The 26,102-nt window shown below is 41.0% G+C and overlaps 1 protein-coding gene across 1 annotated transcript in view; it reads left to right on the top strand.

The window, feature by feature from the left end:
* exoc4 (exocyst complex component 4) overlaps positions 1 to 26,101 on the top strand; it is a 168,184-nt gene extending 142,083 nt beyond the window's left edge. Inside the window, exons 17-20 of the mRNA XM_015959221.3 lie at positions 7,118 to 7,262; positions 10,941 to 11,119; positions 11,217 to 11,376; positions 24,453 to 26,101. Of these exons, the coding sequence (XP_015814707.1) occupies positions 7,118 to 7,262; positions 10,941 to 11,119; positions 11,217 to 11,376; positions 24,453 to 24,690 (722 nt within the window). The 3' untranslated portion in view covers positions 24,691 to 26,101. The remainder of the gene's footprint in view (positions 1 to 7,117; positions 7,263 to 10,940; positions 11,120 to 11,216; positions 11,377 to 24,452) is intronic.
* Position 26,102: the final 1 nt, after the last annotated feature.

Genomic DNA, 26,102 nt, shown 5'->3' with positions numbered 1-26,102 from the left:
GACTCCTGGGCTTCTGTAGCAGCTCTTGCCTGCTTTTGTAGCATGTTTTGTTCATGTGACTGATTCATCAAGTAGACAGTTGAGTTAAATTAGTTGATGTTTACTAGAATTTGAAATGGATAAATGTTACAGAACTGTTTCTTATACAGGTTAACCTAAAAATTAGAAATGGTGCAAGAATTCATCTATTTTGGTGATTTAGACTGAGAGACCATCTAAAGGCTCAAGAACCCTTTGCAGGTGTTTGGGATTCATTAGCTGATTAGAGTGTGATACTTTGAGGCTAGAATATTGAACCTTTTCACAATATTCTTGTCCAAAATTTAGAATTTGGGGTTTTCATCAGCTGTAAGCCATGATTATCACAATTATAACAAATAAAGGCTTGAAATATGTGGCTTTTTAGGTTTAATTACTTAAATATACTTGTGCTGCCCCAGTTTTTTTTCTGAATTTTTCTGCTAGCAGCAATTAATGAACTTGTTCATAAACAGTGTGTTCTTGGTTTAACATGATCATCATTAGGGGGTGAAGATTTTAGGCCTCCAATTAGTAACCCCCAAATTCCACTACCTCCGCTCCGCTCCGGCACGAACTCCACAGCAAAATCGGTCCCGTTGTAGTCAATCAGAGCAATTCCACTACTGCGGCCGTGCTGCGGCAGTGCGGCGCAGCGCGCCGCCCTCTGTTCCGGCGTCCGGCAAAAATAGAATCGATCCTATTGGACGCCGGAGCACCTTCGCAGTCAATGGACAGGAATCACAACCGCCCAACAGGAAAGGGAGCAAGCACAGCTTCCGTTATTTCACAATAAATCGATAAACAAAAAGCGTTTTTTGTTTCATATGCACAGGTTTAACAACTTTTAACAACTATCAATGGCAGCTGAACTTTAAATGCACAAAATAAGCCATAAATACAGTTTCCACTATCAAAGTAGTCACCCTTTGGTGATCCAAACACTGCTGATCTCTCAACACAAATGATGGGCAGATTAAACTGTTCATTTCGATGCTTCTCCTACACAACGGGTGTTTGGATATAACTTCCGCGTTTATTGCTCTGACTGTATCGCAAGATCTCGAAAATCCCGCGCATGCCTGTTTGCGCACCTCAGGTCTCCGCACCGGAGTGGAGCCGTTGTAGAGCGGGTACCAGTAAAAATTGAGTTCGGAAGCGAGCGGCTGCGGAGGGCGGGGGCGGAGCGGAGCGGAGGTAGTGGAATTTGGGGGTAATTATGTCATCTCCTTTTAACAAGAGACTGCTGTCATCCTACTGCCTTAGAAACGACTACAGTCAGTCCTGGACTTTAAGATTCACCGGTAAGCTTACTTCACTGTATTTAACTGGAGGATTTCATTACTAAACTATCAAGTTTACTAGAAATGCCTGAAGTTCAAGTTTGAGATGATTTTGGATTTGACTCTTGAAAGTAATTTATGGTTATTGTTAGTCTGGGCAACCGTTCAGGTTTTGGTTACAGATGTTCATCCTTCACCAGATGCAGCAAAAATAAATATCAGCTGCTCTTCTTGCTCATTCAATCTGTTGTTTATGTGGCATGTAGTACTTAATGCTTGTAAATTATTGTTTTTTCCCCCACTGTTTTTTGTCATTATTTTTTTCTGTTGAGAAGAAGAGGTTGTCTCTGATTATTATATTTTTAATGGCTCTTTTTGCATATGCATCTCTCACTGCTTCATATTGTTTCAGTGATTCTCCTCAGCAATCAGCAGTGCATTTGGCCAAGCAGGACACCGCATGTAGCTTTAGATGTGCAAACATGAACTGTCCCTGTCAGTGTGCACCTGCATGCTGAGTGTTTGTGTGAAGATCCCATCACTGATCTTCTCCCTCAATGTCTACCAGGCTCATCCTCCGCACATGGCAAGCAGCAGATGCTTCCCTTAGATGGAATTCAATAATAATTGGATAAACATAGTGCACTCTAGCATACACATGCATACATGCATGCTTACACATGAGTGCATAAAGAAATCCAAGAAAATTCAGAAACTCACATTTAGTCATGCACACACAAAGAAGTCATAATTTAAGAGTTGGTGGTGTTTTAGATGTAAAGGTAGCAAGAAAAGGAAAACAGAGCAAAAAAGTTGTCAGTCAGGACCAATGAGTCGTCTCCTTTAGCCCGTCTGTCCCTGAGTCTAATGGTGCCCCCCCATGCTGCGATGCCTCCCTCGCATCATCAAAGCAGCACAGGCCTGCGACGTCAGGAATTGGAGTTTATTTTTATGCATGTGTGTGTGTGTGTTTGTGTCTGTGTGTGCGCTTCATAGAGGCCCCCCTAGAGAGACCTCCTGCTGCGTGTGCCACAGTAATCCCCCCTTTTTTCTTTCTGTCAGAGTGACTGATTGTAATGCACATGAGAGGAAACAGGCCTTTGAGTCACTTTCATGCATATGCCCATGTGCATATACACTGGCACTTCATGGAGGGGAAACAAACACCCCTGCCGGGGCAGAGCATGTTGGACGTGTCCCCCCTTCCAGAAGCAACAGAGACTAAAATGTTTTATTACATAAATGTTTTATCTGATGTGCTTTCGTTACCGTCATTTAATCCAAAAATGCAATTATTGATTCTGAATATACAGCCCTCATACTGATTATTACAGCACTTATTAATAGTGCAGTGACCTTTTTGTTTTGGCAAAGACGATTATCAAAAAGTGGGTGTATTTCTTGGGAAACATTTGTTTCTCAAAATGAAAACAGCAGACTTCCAGAAAACAAAAGACAGCTGGAGATTGCTAATTAAGCTTGTAGTGCTGTAATTGTTCTTAATGTGTCTTCATCTTTTATTACGGTAAAGATGGCATTGGCACAGTGATTTTCTAGCTTGGCAAACCATCCTATATATGTGAATGTGTAGTCTAGCCACAACCCATAGAAAGAGCTCCGTCGAGGGGTGGAATCTACGGTTGTCTTTCAAACTATTGGACTATTGGGCAAACTATTTGCATGCTACTGGACAACAAACAATGTAACAAACTTTCTGTTATGGATATCAGTCAACGGGACAGTCCGCCATACACCGTTGAAGATGCAAATACATAATTTTTCTAAATAACGGACTTAGTTACCTCTATCTGCTGTTGACTCAAATAAGAAGTCTAACTAGTCCAAAAATGCCAAAGCCATTTCAGATGAGCTGCCATCATCTCAGTTGTTCCCACCCACCAAACCAATGGAGCACCGTGATTGGACCACCAGACTGATAGAGCCCTTTGATTGGCAAGACAAAAGACAGTTTTGGCCTGCTGAGGTTCCAATGGAGCGTGGCTGGACTGACATGCCGAGCAAAATCTTTTTTTTTTTTTTAGTTTCTGTCTGTCTAGGTTTCTAGGATAGTGTTTGTCTGCTTTCACAATTCAAATCTGTGAGTTGTTGCATGTGCCATTGCTCTTTGGTCCTCTTTTGATCTTTTAGAGTGGCTGTTTAGGATACTTGGTTTCATCGGTCCTTTCAACAATCATTTTGGCAACAACTTTGTGTTTTGTTGTTTTGTATTTGATAAGTTGGCTGGGTAGAATAAACTGCTTCAGCTAAACGCAATTAAATTAGGTCGATTAATGTTGTGGTACTCTAATCTCAAGAGAAATTTGTATTTGGATAGTTTTTAATCAAGAACAATCGTTGTTGTTGCAGCCACTTATTTGGGTTTATACTGGTCTAAAGATTTACTTTTGCCCTGCTTTCTTCATTGTTGTTTTTATTTATTTTTTTGTTGTAAATATATTTTTCTGATCTTAGTATCTTTCAAGTGTTTTTACAACTGTGTCAGTGTTCACGGACCATTTAAGAGCCTTGCTGATGTGCACCCCCAGAAATGTAAAACTGGGCAACCTCTCTACCTTCTCACCCTTAACCTCGAGTGGCCTGAGCTCCCCTCTTCACCTCCTGAAGTCAATAACAAGTTCTTTATTTTTCAAACTCGAGTCCTTTTCTTCACCTTGTCTCTGTTCCACTCCTGCGATGAATCTTGGAGAAGCCAATCCATGGAGATCTCTGCTCTTCTCATCTCCGCGGCTGGATTTGGGGTATATTATGGAAAGTACACAAAGTTGCATCATCCTTGCAAACGGCCATGATACAGTGTTTTTTTTTTCAAGCGCAAAACTAAACATACAGGTGCTGGCCAGTAAATTAGAATATCATCAAAAGGTTGAAAATATTTCAGTAATTCCATTCAAAACGTGAAACTTGTACATTATACTCATGCAATGCACACAGACCAATGTATTTCCAATGTTCATTACATTTAAATTTGATATTCATAAGTGACAACTAATGAAAACTCCAAATTTGGTATCTCAAAAAATTAGAATATTCTGAAAAGGCTGAATATAGAAGACACCTGCTGCCACTCTAATCAGCTGTTTCACTCAAAACACCTGCAAAGGCCTTTAAAAGGTCCCTCAGTCTTGTTTTGAAGGCACCACAATCATGGGGAAGACTTCTGACTTAACAGCTGTCCAAAAGACAATCATTGACACCTTGCACAAGGAGGGCAAGACACAAAAGGTGATTGCTAAAGAAGCTGGCTGTTCGCAGAGCTCTGTGTCCAAGCACATTAACAGACAGGCGAAGGGACGGAAAAAATGTGGTAGAAAAAAGTGTACAAGCTCTAGGGATAACCGCACCCTGCAGAGAATTGTGACGACAAACCCATTCAAAAATGTGGGGGAGATCCACAAAGAGTGGACTGCAGCTGGAGTCAGCGCTTCAAGAACCACCACGAGGAGACTCATGAAAGACATGGGATTCAGGTGTCGCATTCCGTGTGTCAAGCCACTCTTGAACAAGAAACAGCGCAAGAAGCGTCTCGCCTGGGCCAAGGACAAAAAGGACTGGACTGATGCTGAGTGGTCCAAAGTTATGTTTTCTGATGAAAGCAAGTTCTGCATTTCCTTTGGAAATCAAGGACCCAGAGTCTGGAGGAAGAGCGGAGAAGCACAGAATCCACGTTGCATGAGGTCCAGTGTAAAGTTTCCACCGTCAGTGATGGTGTGGGGTGCCATGTCATCTGCCGGTGTTGGCCCACTCTGTTTCCTGAGGTCCAGGGTCAATGCAGCCGTCTACCAGGAAGTTTTAGAGCACTTCATGCTTCCTGCTGCTGACCAACTTTATGGGGATGCAGACTTCACCTTTCAACAGGACTTGGCACCTGCACACAGTGCCAAAACCACCAGCACCTGGTTCAAGGACCATGGTATCCCTGTCCTTGATTGGCCAGCAAACTCGCCTGACCTTAACCCCATAGAAAATCTATGGGGTATTGTGAAGCGGAGGATGCAATACGCTAGACCCAACAATGCAGAGGAGCTGAAGACGACTATCAGAGCAACCTGGGCTCTCATAACACCTGAGCAGTGCCACAGACTGATCAAGTCCATGCCACGCCGCATTACTGCAGTTATTGAGGCAAAAGGAGCCCCGACTAAGTATTGAGTGCTATACATGCACATTCTTTTCATGTTCATTCTTTTCAGTTGGCCAACATTAGAGAAACAAACATTTTTTCATTGGCCTTTAGAATATTCTAATTTTCTGAGATACCAGATTTGATGTTTTCATTGGTTGTCACCTATAAATATCAAAATTAAACGTAATAAACATCGGAAATACATTGGTCTGTGTGCATTGCATGAATATAATGTACAAGTTTCACGTTTTGAATGGAATTACTGAAATATTTTCAACCTTTTGATGATATTCTAATTTACTGGCCAGCACCTGTACATTGTGGTTTTCATATCCAGCTTTTATATCAGAACATAGTTAATTCCTGGTAATTAGGTAGTGCCTCCACCCACAGCAAATAGTCTAACAATGCTGTCATTTCCTCCCACACACACAGCATATACCTTACTCAAGAAGACAGTTAATTAGCAGGTAATTTCATACACACAATACACACTCTGGACATTGTGTATACACTTCCTAACTTCTCATATCCTCACCTTTAATGAGAAACTGAATTCTCAGCCTTTATCGCTGTGTGTCAGATACACGGGCTGTAAGCGTAGCTGTCACCAGGTGTCACATCACTACCCTGGCTGTGTTTGCTTTGTTGATTGGACAGCCAGAGAAGACACTGCAGTGCTGTTTCCCAAGGTCATTGCTTTCTTATCTTACAGAGGTTTGTTTAAAGAAGCTACAATAAAAACTGGATTCAGCACATAGTAAATTTAATCTGATGTAAAAAGTGAAAAAAGGTGATGGTTCTGAAACTGAAGAGTTACATCCTCTTTTAGTTTTGTTATCTTCTTCAGAAAGGTGAAGGCAGATCACCGGGTTATTTTGGGCTTAGTAGTTTACTGCACTGTCCTTGAGTGAGTGGGTGTGTGTGTGTGTGTGTGCGTGCATGCACGCACAGTTTTGTACAGGCTTACATTTGTGTGTGACCTTCGGAAGGGCAAGAAGAATAAGTATGGAGCGGAGTTTGACTGCGGCACATCGATCGTGGACCCCTGCATTCTCCTGCTCACCACACACACACACACACACACACACACACACACACACACACACACACACACACACACACACACACGCACACACGCCTCATTGGCCAAATAGACTTACATATGAGTGACGGGGCCAATTCCTCTCAGTTTCCTCCCCTTGTTAATTTATGGCCATTGATCTACACTGAGCTGAATTTATATAAACTCATCATGCTCTCTGACTTTCTCCCAGTCACACACTCAGACACGCACACACACTCACACTCAGGACTTTTGTGTGGCTTACAATGTGGTGCAGTGACACATGCTCCTGCTGCATCAGCACTAGTGGTGAGAGAAAAGTATAAAACATGTTGAAGGACTCTGGAAGCGTGTGAAGTTGAACTGGTGGTTCGACTTCACACGCTCATGAATGACCTGGTGTTATGTTCTCATGAAGCATCTTCCTGTTGAAGGTAGATCACAGTCTAAATATTTAGCAAGTTCCTTTTCATCAGGCCCCAGACACAAAAACTTTGTTTTCACACTTTTAAATAATGGCACCTTTATTATCTTCAGCTGCACTTGTTTAGTGTTACTCCTTTGATTAATTTTCCTGTTTATGTCTTCTCGTTTGCGTCTACTCAGCTGCTTCTCCATGCTCCACCGACAGCCAGGTGCTTGGTGAGAGTGAACGGAGCAAGGAGCAGATTCTTCAGACTCTGGGTGATCTGTCTCGAGGTTTCCAGGAAATTGCTGACTGTTGTCTCCTGGTGTTGCATCTGGAGGTCAGGTATGCATCAGAAAGTGTTTAAGGTGTTTAATCTTGTTGTGCTTCGTTTTGATGTAATCAGTTCCAGATTCTTGATCTGGATGTTTTAAATTAGACTAAATTTAAATTTATCAGAAGAAAAATTCAGTTGCAAAATTTTGCGTCGTTACATAAAAAATTACATTTATTTGGTATAAAAATGCACATTTATTTTGTGAAAAAAATATTTTTATTGATCAGTGTTTGTTTTCTTAATTTTGTCCAAAACTTACTATTTCTGAGGTGACTATGCTGTTAGTGAAATGTAGGAAAGGAAAAATAAATAAATAGTAATAATAACAATAATGCTTGCTTTAAAAATAAATTATCCGATAATCTGTGGTAATTTTTTAAACCTGGCATTTTTACGTGAATATTTTTTGTTTGTTTTATTGAATTTTGAAAGGTCTTATAAAAGACAGTGTTTTGAAACAAAATAAATCTTCCTTTGCATTGGTATTATCTTGATTTCTGAGCTCATCAGGACTCATATTTGTATTGCGGATGTGACCTGACACATCTAATGATGCAACGCCACCAATAGGTGTTGTGTTTGGCTCACACTGTGTAGCGACATAGCAACAAATCTAATTTATCTTTCACAGCAACAGACAAATACCTAGAAACATTTAAAAAATAAACTGCTCAGTTACTACATACTGACAGAGGCTGTGACATAAAATTCACTGAGCTAAACAGGAATTGCACAAACACTAAATGTTTTAGTTCAGTCCGCTGTTTTCAGTATGCGATTAGAATGCCAGCACATGAGTTCATTTACCACACCATATACTTTTTCACTCCTACCACCACTAATAGTTCTCCATCATCCTTTTCCATCCCTCCCCATAGTCCACTGTGTAGCTTATGCAATATTGTTGATGATTTCAGTAGAAAACCCTCCCTGAGGCTGATGTCTAGCTATATGCTACACTCCATTGACTCTCCCCATCTAGCGAATTTCCCCTGATGGTGGTACCGGCTAAATGAAGCCATGAGGAAGAAAAAAGAAAACAAAAAAGGAGGAGGAGGATAGAAAGGAAGAGATGGAGGAGAGATGAGTGAGGTTAACGTGTTTGTGAGGGTTACAGAAAGATTCTACAGTAGCTAAGTGGGGATAATGATTGAATAGCAAAAGAGAGAGCGAGGAGAGATGGAGGCCTTCGATTTGCAGAAGAGGTTTGGGCTTTGCCTTAAGGCAGGGGTCGGCAACCTGTTCCCATCAAAGAGCCATTATTACCCGTTTCCCACAGTAAAGAAAACACTTGGAGCCACAGCAGCTGCAGCGTTGTGGGCGGGGCCTACCCTCAGACAGCAGAGCGCTGCTCACAACAGGTGACAGCAGCCAGTACCGGTCGCTCGTGTACGTCAAAGCTATCTTTCATAAGACGATAATCAATAAAACGATTTATATAAAGTGGATCCAGAAGTTGTAGCCCGTCTCTGCCTTCAATATTTTGATATTTTTCACCCTGTTGATGGTTTTAATGAGCAGGTGCCCCTTTTGTCATACGTTTCTTTTTAAAACATGTTTAGACTGTTCAGAATACAAATCCAGGCTCTGTCACGTTTGATTGTTGTAATTAAACTTTGTAGGCGGGGAAGGTTAGAAAAGCATCTGATCAATTTGTTTTTCCCTCATTTACAGTGACGGAGATAACGGCGCAGTGCGCCAGGCTCTGGTGTTAATCAAGTTTAATTATATCTCTTTGCAACAATTTTCACAAGAAAACAAAACAGTTAAAAGCAGGGCTTGTGTTGACCGGATAGTTCCCATATTTGACCGTTTATTTTGACGGAGAAAGAATAGAAAGAATTACCCCGACGCATGCAGACGAACTGACATTTTATTCTACGCACATCGCAGATGTAGCTAAATCACTCAAGAAGAGATTCCCATCTGAACATCTGAGCTGGACACTGCTCAGCGCAGCTCACTGTCAGCGTGTACTACATAAGGTCCACAGCGAGCTGAAGATGTGGAGAGGGACTTGGAGCGCGTCGCAGAACCAGAGCGCATGCAGGAAAATTCCTCTGACTGAAGCGAGACTTGTCACTTAGAAAATGTTCCCTGATTATGAAACTTTGGCTGAATAGTGCTTGTTCCTGTCTCCAATGTGGCGACACATCCAGGAGCCGTCTGAGGAGAAGCCCAGAGTCTCACATCGTCTTCAGCTCAGAAAGCGCCTATGATTACGCACAAGCGTGACGCGTCAACCCGGTCTCACAGTAAGACCGGGTTGGAACTGTTCAGGTTTACGCAGACAATCTTTACATTTAGAATTGGCATACAGATGTAAAATTAATGCAGTAAAATATAAAGCTTTTTATTTAAATATCCATTCATTATTTTACAAGCACAGAGAGCCGCATCAGATGGATGGAAGAGCCGCATGTAGCTCCAGAGCCGCTGGTTGCCGACCCCCGCCTTAAGGGGAAGAGACATTCATCCATATGATTTCATACACTCCTGTTCTGGGCATTGTGATAATGAAATTACTAAAGTGTTGACTTCTTAAGTCCAGGCAGTGTTAGCCTTCTGGTCCTCAAGGATACCAGAGATGTACAGTAGGATGTAGAGTGAACACAGAAATGTCACATTTTGTGAAAATATGTCAGATTTGACTCCAGAAACCATTGGATGCTTGTGCATTTTAATTCCAGCTTTATATATATATATATATATATATATATATATATATATATATATATATATATATATATATATATATATATATGTGTGTGTGTGTGTGTGTGTGTGTGTGTGTAGTGAATTTTAGTGGTGTGCACATCCTTGCTGCATTTTATTAAAAGCCATAAAATGTATTTTATGTTGGTTTTCTATTGTTTGGTGCTTTGTCAGGACGTTACTGCAGCTGTTTTTACCTGTTTGTGAACATTTCCCTCTTAAAGTTAGTCTTCATGAAGTTACATTGACCACAGTCATATTGGAGTCACATGACCATGTCAAATTAATCTCATCAGACAGCGTAGTTAAAAATATGTTAAATCTATTTGAGTGTTTTTGTTGCCTTTTAAAAATATTTCAGTTAAAGTGTTATTTCTATTCATGCATTTTCTAATTTGAGTGTCAGCCTTTAGAGTTAAAACAATTTTCTTTTATAAATGGTTTTAAAAAATCTTGTTCTAAATGGTTACAGGCCTAATTACATGTTACTGTGGCATAAAAATAGTGTTTTACTATAACAGCGACTGGAATTAGCTGTCGATTTCCAACATGCTTGTAAAATATTCTTTAGAAATGTGAAGCATGTTCAGCGTGGCACCCAGCAGCTCTCAGATTGGCTTAATGATATCCAGCAGTGATGTAGTGGTAGTTGAGTGAGAGGATATACTATGGGTACTTAAGCAGAATGATTTCTATAGCATTTATATGGTTTAAAAGCAGCAACACACTTCACGTTCTAACCACTTATTCTCCCAAGGACACAGAATAATATATGTAATTTACGTTCAATGTTTTTTTATTTTCGCATTTAGCAGGGTTCATATGCGGTTTTAGCCTAGCAGCAGGTGACCATGAAGTGGAAATTACTAGTATGGAATGAGAGAAGTCGTCAAATTGATGCAAAGCTAAATCAAACACATTATTTTTCTACTTTCTCATTTCTCCTGATGCTTCTCCCCATTTCAATCCAGGGTGCATTGCTTCCACTACCTGATCCCTCTGACCAAGCAAGGGAATTATGCCATAGTGGCTAACGTGGAGAGCATGGACTATGACCCCCTGGTGGTCAAACTGAACAAGGACATCTCAGCCATAGAGGAGGCCATGGGAGCTGCCATACAGCAGCACAAGTTCCAGTATATATTTGAAGGTAAGCAGGGCCTTTTGTTTTTCTCCACCTCTTCTTTTTAATCCCGTCATCCACAATCATCAACCATTATTTCTTCATCCTCTCTTGTTCTCGCAAGGTCTTGGTCACCTGATCTCCTGCATCCTGATCAATGGGGCTCAGTACTTTAAGAGGATCAGTGAGTCTGGCATCAAGAAGATGTGCAGAAACATCTTCGTCCTGCAGCAGAACCTCACCAATATCACCATGTCCAGGGAGGCTGACCTGGACTTTGCCAGGTCAGAGTCTTTTTTTTTTTAAATTATTATTATTTCATACTCTGAGCCAGAAATGCAGCTGACCCTGGGGCAGTTTCAGCGCCTTTTCGCTGTTACAAACTGAGTCAGTAACAGTAAAGGTAAAGTCTTCTAGCAAAGAAGTGTGGAAGAGGTGAAACCCCTGGATTTAGTAGTATTCAGATATTTGACAACATGCTCTGTGTTCCTGTGCCAGAATCTTTCCCTGGACTTTTTTTTGGAATAAAAGGAGAGAGTGAAAATCAATGATGTCCAACTTTACAGCACACTTGGAGAACTGTCCTCTAATTCAGACGGCAACTGTGTCAATGCACCAGGCCAGCAGATGGTGGAACAGACTGTTGACCAAACCCTTTATTGTGTCAACGTGGTTATTGGTGTTTATTTCACATTTATACATTCACATTTTGTGAGTCTACCTGCTGTTGCTTAGAGTGAACCAACCCTGTTGTTGTTTGTAGAAGTGTCTGTCCTTGATAGAGGAAGGGTGATGGATAAAACACAGAAAGCATGGGTCAGGGGAAGGAAATTGAAACACGATGTGAAATGAACTTTAAAGAAAAGACTCCTTTCTTGGGGAGGGGGCAGAAATGATATGGATAAGGTGATGGGGATAGAAGATGACAAACAATGGGTTGATGAGAAAAGGAAGAACACAGACAAAAGCTAAAAGTAACTTTTTAAAGATGAAACTTTTTAAACAACCCTCTGGTTCTTATGTTTTAAGGTTAATAAGCTTAATTCATTTGTGTCGTTCCTCATATGCCTGTACACAGTTTGGAAAACCAACCCATAAAATAATAAAGCTAAGAGTCAACCTGTAATGACCAGCAGCTCTACTGGTCTGTACTGGTAGTGGAGGCGATTAGCATGTTATTTCTACTCTCTGTCATCCTTGATTATGGAAAAATGGAGGTGATGGCTTTTGTGTCATTTCCTCCCTTTCTCCTATTCTGGCTGATTACGAGGCGTGGGTGGTGTGGAGGTGTTGATTGGGAATTGCAAAGCACATTGTTTACACATTCATGGCTTTTTGGATTGGCTGGCCTCCGGCACCAAGACTCAGACTCTTTTTAAACACAGAGACACACACTTACACACACCTGTTGTGTGTCTTTTTCTCACCCATACACAGTTACTCAGAACAGGTCATTTACATTCTTTTTTTTTTTTTACAGACTATGAACATGTTTTTACCCTGCTGACAAAACTGCTGATATGATTGATATTTAGTTACTTTAAGACTCAAGTTGCACCTTAAGGTGATTAACTTGTGCATACAGAAATGTAAAGCTATAAAGATCTAAGCTAGTTTGGAGTCGGTGGCTTTTGCTGCCTGGTGGGAGTAAACGATTAAACATAGCAATGCATGCAAATCAAGGTCAACATGGTGCTTTTATTTGCCGCCTGGAGGCTCTTTTTAACATGTTTAAACTGATTGAACAAATATGGAATAGTAGCCCACTTTTTGTAAGAGATTTTTTTTTGTCTAGATGGGCATTATTTCTACACCCTGGAACATGTAAAGTTTAGACGGGTCCATCATTTGCTGTAGTTGCTGTCCTCATCTGTCACAAACCAGTCACTGCAGGCTGAAGTCAAACACGTTGCTTTTTCTTCATTAAAGGGACTTTACAGAGTTTTTAATTTTTATGCTCGCGATTGCCCCCTCAGGCCAAAAGCGTAACGGCAGCTTCAATAGTAGGCTCGTGCACGAGGCACGCATGCTGTACGTGCACACTCCTTAACGAAAATAACAGCTGAGACGAAGCTCTGCTTCACAGAGCTCTGAGAGCTGACAGTCTCTTGTGTGTGTGTGTGTGTGTGTGGGCGGGGGGGGGGGGGTGGGGGACAGAGGACAGGAGAACGCGCAGCAAATTAATTAAATAATTTGGTTCTGTACCTTTCTCTTCAGCACAGCCGACAAAGGTTTATGGTGGGTCAGTCCTCCTGCATGCTCAGATCATTCCCTTCCCTTGCTTGAAAAATTGTTCCAAAATGAAAGTTGAACCCACATCTTTTTTATCTGTGAATTCAATGCCGTTCGGCGAGTCTCAAATAAAAATTTGGGCATCTTACTGTAAAAAAATATATCATTAATGTAAAAAAGAAACTCTAAATAAACTATGTTCACATCCAGAATCGAACCCGGATCTTCTGCACAAAAGCCCGAAGTCTTACTCGGCGAGCTAAATCGCCAATGGCGTCTTCTGTATCTGTAACATTTGTATCGTTGATAACAGCTGAAACAACGTTCAAAGAATGGTTCGGAGGGCTATGCCTGAGCGTGAACGCGCATGAAGCAGCCTGCTCGACCCGAGCAGCTCTCTTTTTCTGTGATTTTACAGAAAAATAGGCAATCACAGTAAAAATGCCAGGGCTCATTCTACAGGACCAGTAGCCTAGTGAACTAGACCAAAATCTTGCTTTGCAAAGTTTGTCTAGGCATGCTCCATTGAAACTTCCGTAGCTCCTACCAGGACTCTGGCTAGCCAATCACAGCTCTCTAGAGGGGTTTCAAAAACATAAAGAGCTGTGATTGGTCTATAATGGTGGGCCAATCATAGTGCTCTATCTGCTCAGTGAACAAATCACAGAGCTTTATCCGCTTTGTGGGCCAATCAGGGCACTCTAAATGCCTGGTGGGTGGGATGATGCAACAGAGTGAAACATGAGTATGTCACATTCATTGTCCAGTGGAATGCGGAGATCATTTGAAAGACAACGGTAGAACCCGCCCCACAACCTAGAGCCGTCAATGGAGCGTGGCCAGACTAAATAATACATTTATTTAGTTTGGCTTGCCAGGCTACAGGACCAGGGCATTGCAGGAGAATGTATTGAGAAGAAATTTATTATTTCTATACATGTTTTGGCTATCAAACTTCCACAATGCCCCTTTACTGCAGGCACACAACTGAAGAGGTGAGAACGAAAACTGTGATACTCAATAGGAGGTCTAATATTTAAAATTCAGACTGTCAACTTGGATTAATATTAAGAAAATTGGTGTTTCTTTTGTTAAAAATTCAGTTTTAAAAAGTTGATTCAGAATGAAGGTTCTTTATTATTACCACCTTTTGAGAAAGAAGTGATCACAGCAGGAAATCTGACTGCAGATTTTTGACTTACATTTTTATTCCTAGTGTGTGTTGGTGTGTATTTTGACATCATCTGAGAACCATAAAAGGGAGTGATCTGAGTGAAAACTGCTGTGAAGCCTGGTAACAGGCACTGCAGAACAAATGAAGGCACACACAGAGAGAGAAATGTACATTTTGGCCATGATCACAGACTAAGCAGCAGGATAAGTGAACAGTGCCACCCTGTGGTTGAATTAGATTCTTTACTGCAAAAAAGGCATCTGTGGAAACGTATGTTAAATCAGTTGTTAATGTTGCAGCAGCTTATGTTACCTGTGTGTGTGTGTGTGTGTGTGTGTGTGTGTGTGTGTGTGTGTGTGTGTGTGTGTGTGTGTGTGTGTGTGTGTGTGTGTGTGTGTGTGTGTGTGTGTGTGTGTGTGTGTGTGTGTGTGTGTGTGTGTGCGTGCGTGTGAGACAGCAGGTGTATTTGTATTGTCCTATAGCTGTCTCTTGTCTCTCAGTCAGAAGTTTGGCAGCAACATAAGCTTGTAAGTCAAGGTCAAATCACACACACTCAGACCATCTGCTCAGAGGCAGCTCTGTGGCCCTTTCTACAAACCTGTGTATTGCTGTAAAGTTCTCTCTCTCTCTCTCTCTCTCTCTCTCTCTCTCTCTCTCTCACTCACTCACTCACTCACTCACTCACTCACTCACTCACTCTCTCTCACTCTCTCTCTCTCTCTCTCTCTCTCTCTCTCTCTCTGTGTGTGTGTTTCTCTCAACATTATCACTCCCCTGATCACCTGTTATTGTCCCTCGTAGCCACCTTTCTCCCTCGCTCTCTCTGTTTATGCTTATTTGTACTTTCCTTGACAGGAGCAGAGATAAGATAAACAAGAGAAGTTGTTTTTGAGTCCTTATCTTGGGAAGACCAGAAGCACCGATAGTTGCTTATGACAGAAAAACTCCAGACAGCTTTAGGAACCCTCAGAAAAATGATCTACTTTTGATTCCATGCAAGTTTAACCTTTAGATTTCAGCTTTTTCTTTTCCATCACAGAAAAAGTTTTAAAATATAAGAACAATTATTTTTAAAATAACTTAAAAATAACAATTTCTAATAAGAATCTTTTGATTCTATCAGTTTGATATTGATGTATTAAAGAGAACTGATTTGCATTTGTACTTATTGAAAATGTTCAGTAACTATTTTCTAATAAAATAGAAGTTCATGCCAAGTTTTTGCTAGTTGTGCAACATTCTCAACTGTTTTGAGTGTTTGCATGTTACTTTTCCCTAAAAAATATTTTACAGCAGACAAAATGTAAACAATAAAAATTTTAGAAAACAATAAACATGTTTAGAAGATTCTAATGATCCCATCCAGAAGGCTACAAAGATTTTGGTTGCAATGTTATCTTTCTGCACGTACTTGTTTAAAACTATTTATTCAGAAGCACCTGTAATGGGTTTTTGAGGGATCTCAGCCTGATTGTTCTCCACTATTGACAAGATGCTGCAGCAGTAGAAAGAGCTTCTGAAAGAACATTTGTTTACACTTAAGCCATGTGTTGTACAGGAATATTGTACATGGAGTAGAAATGACCTACAACAGACGTGGAGCTGAATAAATGCAGCCTTTTGTCATTGTAAATACCTTTAGGGTATGTTTTTCATCGTGTTTTTCACCATCTGAAGCACTGTTCTAGTGAAGCTTCGAGCTGTCCAGTGACCCACGTAGGCTTGTTGCAGGCTGTCATAACACCCATCGCAGACTTGCAGCCTCTTAGCCAACCAGTTAGGCTAAACACCAGTCTGACAGTCTCACTCTGGAGACTCCCCAGGGTTCAGCCCATCTCACCCACCTGTCTGCTGCTGGAAATTACTACAGGGCTCCAGTGTGCAAATGTGTGATGTACAAGAAGCTTTCGTGCTCTGTATTTTACCGAGGTGTACCTCCCTGGTGTCTGTGCAATGCAAAGATTCAGTGTGTCGGCAAATAAACCGTCTTTCATTTGGTGTGTGTCAAGGTGACAGGCTGCTGTGTCCTCAGAGAATGTGGTAATAAGTACAGTTGACGGCCATGTCAGGAGGAAGTGGGTGTCAACAGATAAAAGCGTTTGTATTTAGGCCGGGTTGCGGTACACTGTCTCTTCTGTCTCCCTCTCTGTCACCTTGTGTTTCTTACTTTATCTCTCTCCTTCCCCTCCCACTCACTGTTTCCTCCCTGTTTTTAGTTGAAGTCCAATCACCTGCAGTGCCTCTGCTGAATTGAAATTCTCTTTCTCTCCATCTGCCGTCAGCCTTTCTTTTCTGCAGCTCCTGTTTTCTGTTCGCATTCATGAGACTGGTCTTTGTTGGGGAAACCAGGGAGCGTTTTATGTATGCACACCTCACAGCATGGTGGCACTCCATCTTTGCCGATGAAGCCAGTGAGAATTTGTGCATGTTGCATGCTCATATTTATGTGTGGGTTTGCTGTGCATGGCGCAGCATGATGAGGCTGGTCTTTGCTGATGAAGCTTCAGCCTGGGTCTCTGCAGACCTTTCCTCATCACCAGAGACAAATGTGCCGCTCTGGAGGGAGATGGAGACAGCAGGATTGGCAGGTGGTGGAAGAGTGAAAATGATACTTGGAAAAAGATTGCAACCTCACAAAGCTGCTTACAAGGCTTGTTCTTTTTTTTATTATTACTTTTACATTTATGAAACAAACATCACCATTTCAACTCATCTTTGGTCTTGAGGGTCATGTTTCAGCATATTTTTATAAGAAATTTTGAAGCATCTCCCTTTAAAGAATTACAAAGATGCAAAAGCAAAGATAAATCTTAACACCCCCCCCCCCCCCCCCCCCCATTAAACCTGTTAATAACATAGTTAGTCTGCCGCTAGTCTGGATTTGACAGAACATGATTTTCTGTTGTCATAGTAACACTGCTTTCCAGCACTACACTCAGATATTGCTTCTGCCAGAGCAGAGCAGGAAAGATTTATTAGAGAAAAACATAAAGGAAGTGAAACTAACTGGCTACTTGGCTTCCAGCTTTTCCTAGAGTGGGAAAACACCATGCCTCACACTTGGAAGTCTGATCTTGAGGAAAAACAAACGGTTGCTGTGGTTTTCTAAAAGAATACTTTAACTTATGATGTATCATTCATTCATTCATTCATCATTCATTCATTCAGTCACACACTGGCGGTGATGAGCTACAATGTAGCCACTGCTGCCCTGGGACACACTAACAGAGGTGAGGCTGCTGAGCACAGGCACCACCAGTCCCTTCGACCACTACCAGCAGGCAAGGTGGGTTAAGTGTCTTGCCCAAGGGATTAAAGAGTAAGTCACCCCCTACCAGAGTCTTAACTCCACTCCCACTTCATGTTTGAAAAATGCAACAAATGCTGTTGCCTGGCAGACCGAGAGGGCGGAGCCGCTAACAAACACACACACACACACAGGCTCACAACAGCATTGTGACATCATAATGTATCAGTTTACATCATAGCATACCTCTTAGCCAATAGCGGTGGCAGATTTAAATTCAAATACAGTGCATAGTTTTTACCTGACAACGGCACAACGCTGACAGTTTTAGGCAGAATATTTAAATTTTAACTAAGATGCACTAAAGTGCCAAATTATTGACTGCACGTGTCTGCAGCACAATTAGACACTCGTTTATTTAGTTTATCAGCAAAAAAAAGTTGATTTGGGGGTGACTTGCTCTTTAAGCTCACTGGTTTAGTAAGGATATGAATTAGAAACCTCAAACTTTGAAACAACAGATCTGATATTTGAACGACACAGGAACTAGAGCCAGTATGTCACTAAGCTGCAACTATGACACAAATATTCATGTAAATATTTAATTGTATATGTTCAATGGGATTCACACTTATTTATGATACTTTTGCAACAAGTTTTACATATTGTAGGGTAATGTGTAGCATATGATGTAATTCCAAACATTATGGCGGGTATGCAGTGCAAATGTTTGTGTTGAAATCTAGTCACGAAGTGTCTCAATTATATTTAATTTTATCTGCAGTTTATTTGACCAAAGCAGACTTCCGCTTCTCACACGTCCGTCTCATCTAGTAAACAAGATTGGTCTGTTTGGAGAGAAAATGTGCCTTCCAAATTATTCTGAACATGTTCGAATTATTTCACAGCAGCTTCTTGTTGACATGGTTTGGGGAATGCGTTTAACCCAAGACATGCAGAATCACACACTCACAGATCATATGGTTAAACAAGAATCTTTATTTTAAAACGGGAACTGAAGGTGCACTGGAAAAGCCCAGTGGAGATTGAGAACCGGAGCGCAGTGTCTGAGGAGGGGAGGGCAGATACAGGCGAGTCCAGGAAGGTAAGTCTAAACTTTTTGGGTGCAGAGAATAGACTTACTGGGAGTAGGGGAATGAGGGAGGGTAGGTTGGGTGCCGGGGTGAATCCAAGTGGGGTGTCCAGGAGAGGGAGCGAGAGGAGAGCAGGAGAGCGGGCCGGCTGGGAGGAATGGAGAACGGTGAGAGCTTCGTCCGGAAATCCTATGGAGCACAGGTGAGTAATCCTGAGGAGTCGAAAAAATCCAAAGACGTAATCCAGAGAAGTCACAGAAGTCCAAAAACGTTCCAAAACCTGGTAACGGGTAAGAACAGGGAAAAGATCCAAAGGTTCACAAAAAATCCTAGAAACACTAGAGCACAAAACCCAAGAGTCGCAGGAACCTACCAAGCTGTAGTAATCATCTGGCGTCGAGGAGTGTTCTCCATCCTCCTTTTGTAGCCAGACCCTTCTGATTGCAAATCAGCTGCAGCTGGAGCCTCCCTCTCCTGAAACACACAACTCAAATGGGAAAATGAGAGGAGTACTCAACCCGGCACATGACACTTGTGAGGAAGTTGAGAAAACTTGCAAAAGTTTCTAAACATTTTGGAAACTCCTTCACTACTGCTGTTCGCCTACAGTCGAGAGAGACTCGAACCTAACCTGAGTTATGCTGTTATACGAAACCGGTCTCATTTTTTATCACATTATTTCTCTCTAAAAGGTTCTCTGAGTGCGGTTGTAATTAGTCTCAGAGATTATTAACAAATGCGGGTTTATTGTTGCAGGTGAGACACAAATGGTGGGCAGCAAAGGCTTGTTTTTGGTGCCAGGAGTCATTTGTTACAGCAGCAACAAGCTAGAGAGGTTGATTCACACACTGGTCCATTATTTCTTCCCCTTTTTCTCATCTCTCTCCGACTAACTAATGTGTTGTTCCAAACGTGTTGATGGAGGCAGCCGGTAATGGCTTTAATATTGTGTACACCAGAAATGAGGTGAAATAAATTCTGCTGAATCTGGTTTTTCTCTCACTTTTTTCCTTCTCTCCCCTCATATCTCTTGTTCCTTTGTCATGTGTCCATCCTACGCCGTGTCCCTGCGTCATAGATTTATTTAATATTCTTTGCATCTGAGAGAAAGTGGAGAGGAAGCTAATTAAAATTTAATAGAATCCACTCCACGGAGGCATGTTTACACACGCATTCACAGAAGCTGATTACTAAATCAAAACTCTCAGAGAGTTCTGCAGGAAGCAGGTGGAAATTGGCAAGAATTACTCTGTGTGTGTGTGTGTGTGTGTGTGTGTGTGTGTGTGTGTGTGTGTGTGTGTGTGTGTGTGTCACAAGGGCTTCTTTTCTTGATGGTGGGCTGCAGAGAGATTTTAATCTTATTAACAGCCTTTCCCTGTTCGGCAAATAGCTTTCCAACTGCTAGGGTAATAAACTGTTTGAAAGTGTTTTCAGCACACACCAACATACATCACTCAGACACATGGGTAGATCGACAAGCACACACACTTTTCACTTTCTGAAGCAGTCCCCCTCCCCTGAGCGCTGAACAGAGGCCAGATTGCCAGCTGTCCTCGCGGCTCACCCAAACAAACACACTTTTAAGAGCCAGCTGACGGTCGAGCACACCCCCTTCCTTCAGATGCCGCTTTGCTGTTTTGATTTAAGATGTTGCAGGAAGAAGGACAAACTCCACCATGGATTTAGTGCCCTCTTTAAGCATCATTAGACCTGTTTTTAACAAATGTGGTTTCTCTTAAAGCAGCCCTGCCAAGTAATTATAGATGCTATTAAACTGTAGTAAAGCCTTGTTGGAGCATTTTTTTAATCCTCACCAGTCCACCAATTCCCCTTTACCACTCCTCAGACTTTTATTGGCAGGGAGAAATGTTCATTTTATCTCCTTTTGTGTTCATCGTGCTAGTTGAAGTCAAACACAAAAAGCTTAGCAGTCTGAAATGTTTTAGTTTAATTTTGATTTGGCTCCCAACATCTACGACAAATGTAATTGTCGATAAAACATTGTATTAAATAATATTTCACTTGAAGGGCATGCTCCTACCTTCCTCCCAATGTCTTCCACTCACATTCAGATGTGTCTTGTTGAGCTTCTGCTATGACATAACACTGTTTTTGGTGCATTGTCCAGTGATTTCTTGTTTATTTTCTTTTTACAAGCATCAGCCCTTCCAAAAACACACATTTTACTCCATGTTTGTGAACTTTTGACTGTTTGCTGCTATAGCAGCACTGTCTGTCCATGTTATAGCAGCACTGTCTGTCCAGCCATGTTTTAAACTAACATCTGACTAATCTCCCTAATTTATTTACTCTTGGCATTTTAGGATGTACCTAATCAGAAGACTTCTGCTATTACACATTCTGCTTTCAAGATGACACCTATGTGGTGGGTTAAATATGCAATATTGTAAGTTTTGTTTAAAATATGCAAATTTTGCATCTATCGAAGCGAATCAACCCTGGTACCGAAGAATAGAATAGAATAGAATTTATTGATCCCACAGTGAGGAGATTCACTTGTTACAGCAGGACAAACAGTTGGAGAATAATTCAAAGAAAAAATAAAAACAAAAGTACATATATGTATACACATAAGCAGTAAGCTTATGGGGGCAGCAGTAGCTCAGGTGATAGAGCGGGTTGCCTCATGATCGGAGGGTCATGGGTTCGATTCCAGCTCCCGCCAGGGGTATCCTGCTGTTGTGTCCTTGGGCAAGGCACTTCACCCAACTTGCCTGTGTTAGTGGTGGTCAGAGGGGCCGACGGCGCCAAATGGCAGCCTCGCCTCTGTCAGACCTCCCCAGGGCGGCTGTGGCTACAAGTAGCTTACCATCACTAGCAGTGTGTGAATGTGAGAGTGTGTGGAAAGCGTCTTTAAGTGTCTAGAAAAGCGCTATATAAGTTCAATGCATTATTATTATTAAGCTGTCATTGTAACCTTTGAACAGTAAATGCATAACATTTCATTTTGTGAAATGCACAGTATTAAAATCAAACATTCCTCAACTATTAATTAAACCCTTTTGTGCACCTGACTTAACAGAAGCATCGTAGTAACATGACCCTCATTTCTGAGACTTTCTAGAAGGACAATTGCAGATTTGCCTGACTTTAAATCATGTCTACTAAAGAAGTAACTTGGCCAATACCGATGTGTGAAAGGTGTTTTTCAGCCCTATCAGTCAACCAATATACATATGATTAGCCCCTTCATGTTCTAAGGGTTTTCAAGTATTTTAGATATTTAGCTAGGTTTTTATTTTGTTTGCTATTATTGATTTTTTTTTCTTTTTGATCCTAGTGTTATTGGTGTCTTGTCTTTGGTTTATTTGTGCTGTGATCAGCGCTTTGGATCCCCCTTGAGGGTGATGGAAAGCACTATCCAAGTAAAGTTTGGTTGATTGATTGATTGATTGATTGATTGATTGATTGATGTATCCATCAACCCCCCTATTAATTCAAATCATGTTGGTGAAGAAAAACATAGAAAACATCTGGGTAATGATCCTCCAGGACCGGATAGCCCTTGCTTACAGGAATGGAGCATTTTGATGAGATAAGACAGGTCATGATAATAAAACTTTTTATTTTTGCTTTGTGTGGTGCATCTTTACTAACACAATAGTAGTTGTAGTGAAAGTTTTGTTTTACTATGCTGTCCAGTCAAAGTTGGTAGTTCTGTGTGATTTTGTTTTGTGTTTACCATTATATCACAGTCCAAGGTGATTTCATGGAGTGTTAGGTGATTTTATGAGTTTCAGAAACAAAACTTTAGTACTTTACTGCTGCTGGGGTTTTGCTCTAAACGCAGCATGAGCTCAGATAGACAAAAGAGAGGCAGCCGTCATGAAAGGCAATCTTTATGGTGCACCTTCTTATAACTTCCTACGGCATCTTTCTTTTTAAGTTCGAACTATTGTTATTTCAACACTTTTGACAACTTTTTTCATAAAATGAATAAATTCAAGGAGAATATAAAAAAGGGAAAAAAAACCTTGGAGAGCAGGGTGGAGAGTGAGACAGAATGCAAATGCTTTGATGATCAAGGGCATCGCTTGTCAAGAGAAGGCCATAAAAACAGATATTATGCACCCCCGCTCCTCATTTATCTCTTTAGCAATCTGTCTTTTCTTTTTTCGGCAGCTTCACTTTATTCCTTTCCCCCTTCATAAGTCGTTTAAGTATTTTTTTTTCAACTGTTGAATCCAAAATGGTAGCACATAAAACACAGAAGCAGAGGAACAGGAGCTCCCTAAGTGTTCATTAACGCCTCGTTAGCATTGGAAATGAACATCACAAAAAAGGGAATGACTCAGGATTGGGATTCAACTAATGAGCTCAAACTTTATTTCCTTGGCTTTTTACTCAGCCATATGGAAATATTCAAGTTCATTTGACTTTATATAAGCCAAAAGGGCACCAATTCTTTACTCAAGATGCATTTTCAGTGCTAAGCTGAATTTGTTTTTGGAATGCTGCACCAAAAATCTTTATAGCTGTTTTTGCTGGCTTGTTTTCACACCTCTAATGCCACCACAGGGCCTTTTTGCTACTATTTTTTCTGCTCTCACAAAGCAGCAGTGCTGTTTAGTGACCAGCAACTGTCCTTGGTCAAGGTGGGTAGTTTATTTTAATAAAGGAAGCTTTTTTTTTCCTTCCTTCAAGGAGGAAAAGCAGCACTTCATCAGCTGAAGCTGTAGTCAAATCCAGTTAATTACGTAACCTTATTGACTTTTTATCATAATGAAAATAGCAATAGCGGTAGATGAGGATATAAATGTGTAATTTTACAGCATGCAAAAGGTAACATGATAAATGATGACATCACTACATGTATGAACAGAAGGAATAAAAATATGTGCCCATTGCACTAAATATTTCCATCACTCTTTTTCTCAAATGCATGGGCTTCTTCCTTTGTGTGATTTACGAGTGCAACACAGGAAATGTGCATTTACTTTCCGGGGTGTTTGACCCGTTTTAGCCCTTAGCAAAATAAGGATATTGTCTCTAAAGCATTAGCTTATTTCAATTCTCTTTTTTCTCTGAATTATGTGTATATAGCATGTTGTCAATTAAGACATTTTATTTGTGGCGTTTTAATCAGCAGGTGGAAGTGTGAGTCACTCAACAATACTCACTGTCCAACTGTGCTCCTGATTTATCAGTATGTACTTCATGCTCTCTTTCAAATGGCCCATTGTGGCATTCGCTCCTGATTAAAGACCTATTTATTCCACACACACACACATCTCATTCCTCTTTTGCCTGTCAGCAGTGTTTCATTAGAACATTCTTGGACGTTTGTTGCCAGTGTATGTTTTTGCTTTAGCATCTACTCCAAGCAGCAGCAGGGTGAGGTCCTTGAAGTCATTTATAAGAGAATTGGCCTTGACAGCAGCAACAGCGGCTAGTCTGGCTTTTGTGTTCTCCCTTTGTTGCCCATGTTCTTTGATTCTGCGTTGGGAAAAAAGAAAAACAAAGTCATATTAAAACTCTTTTTTTTATTCACCCCCTCCTGTGCTTTCTCCCTTTGAATTTCTAGCATTTCTTCATTTGCGCTGGTCTTCTACCTTCTTTCCAGTTGTAACCTGGTGTCTTTTACTCTCTTAGGCAGTACTACGAGATGCTGTACAACACTGCAGATGAGCTGTTGAACCTGGTGGTGGACCAGGGTGTTCGCTACACAGAGCTGGAGTACATCAACGCGCTGTCGTTACTCCATCGCAGTCAGACAGGTGTTGGGGACCTGAGCACCCAGAACACTCGCCTCCAGAGGCTGAAGGAGATCATCTGTGAGCAGGCCGCCATCAAACAGGCCACCAAGGACAAAAAGATCACCACAGTGTAGCAATAAGACATGATAGAACATGCAGGATGGATGGATTTGAATTAGATACATGTTTGACATCAGAGTTTGAAAATCTATGGGTCGATGGATTTTGTGTTTTTTTTTTTTTTTTTTTTTTTGCATATTGTCATAAAAAGGATTGGAGTTCAGGACTGATATAGAAATACATCCTTCCCAGATTATGTAAGAGCCCATGCCACACTGACTCACTCTAATTGGGAAATGAAGTGACAACCCTACATAACTGCAAACCTTGCACGTCAAGTTCCTATATCAGGTAACTTAAATTGTCAGCTTCCACTTTTTAAAAAGACATAACAAACACGCTCTGCATGCCAAAACTGGGAACAATCCTCAGCTCTCCATAACAACAGCTCCAGTTAAGAAGAGACCGTCTAGGACAGTCGCCTGAACTTGGGCCCTATCTCATCTCATTTTCCTATTATATCCAAACTGCTGCTCTCAATTACACCTTTATCTGTCCTCTCCTGCCAGCCCCATGGGCTCACTGATTCTGTCTGCAATAACAGATGCCAGATTAGACTGCCTGAATGAGGCCACATCTTCCGCCTGCTGCCAATTTAGGCTGGCCCCAAAAGAGTTCCCTTACTGAGAATTGTATTATATCTGTAGTTGTTGAAAATCTGTTTATCAACCTGCTTTCCTGGAAGTTTGTAAAACTTTGTAAACCTGGAAACTATCATTGTCTTTATTATTAATAACATACAATGACTTGTCATTAAAAAGGATTCCCCTCCATTTTTTTTTTCAACTCATTAACGTCACAGAGAAGTATTTAACGAGTGGAGTAGAGAGAAACTGGAGTTCTGTCAATACAGCACGCCCAGCACAGGTCTCCTGGAAGCCCACAGTGCAATCCATCATAATGACGCATAGGCTGAAATCGATGGTAAAACAACAATGAAGCTGCTGAGTGATTCGCCCATCTCTCTGAAAAGCACACTTGGTGTAAAATCTGAAATTTGCTCACTCATCTGTTCACTTCAAAACTACTTTTACTGGCTAATATATGAGGAACTTTAATATAATGGTAACCAACTGACTTCCCAATATGTGCTATTTTCAGCCCTGTCTCTGCAGAAATCGTTTATATAGTATGTCCAGAAGGCTAATGTGTGTATCATGCATTCAAATCAGAACCACTCCGTTATTGATTAAACACCTTTTTTTTGTTATAGATCACTTGTTTCTTTAAAAAAAAATACTCATTTTGCACACGTTTGATGTTATTACACATTTCACTAAAGAATATCTGCTACATTAAATAGCTTTTGGCGTGAACTCATTTAAATTCCACAGTAATTGTTTCTCTGCTTGTCTTTTCTTTTAAAATTCTCTAGAGAAATTACATTTGACTGTGTCTACACTAATAAAGAGCAGAAGAAAATAAT

This window comes from Nothobranchius furzeri, chromosome 1, assembly GCF_043380555.1.
Source record: "Nothobranchius furzeri strain GRZ-AD chromosome 1, NfurGRZ-RIMD1, whole genome shotgun sequence".
In the NCBI taxonomy this organism is placed as follows: Eukaryota; Metazoa; Chordata; class Actinopteri; order Cyprinodontiformes; family Nothobranchiidae; genus Nothobranchius; species Nothobranchius furzeri.
This window is presented reverse-complemented; position numbering and strand designations above follow the sequence as displayed.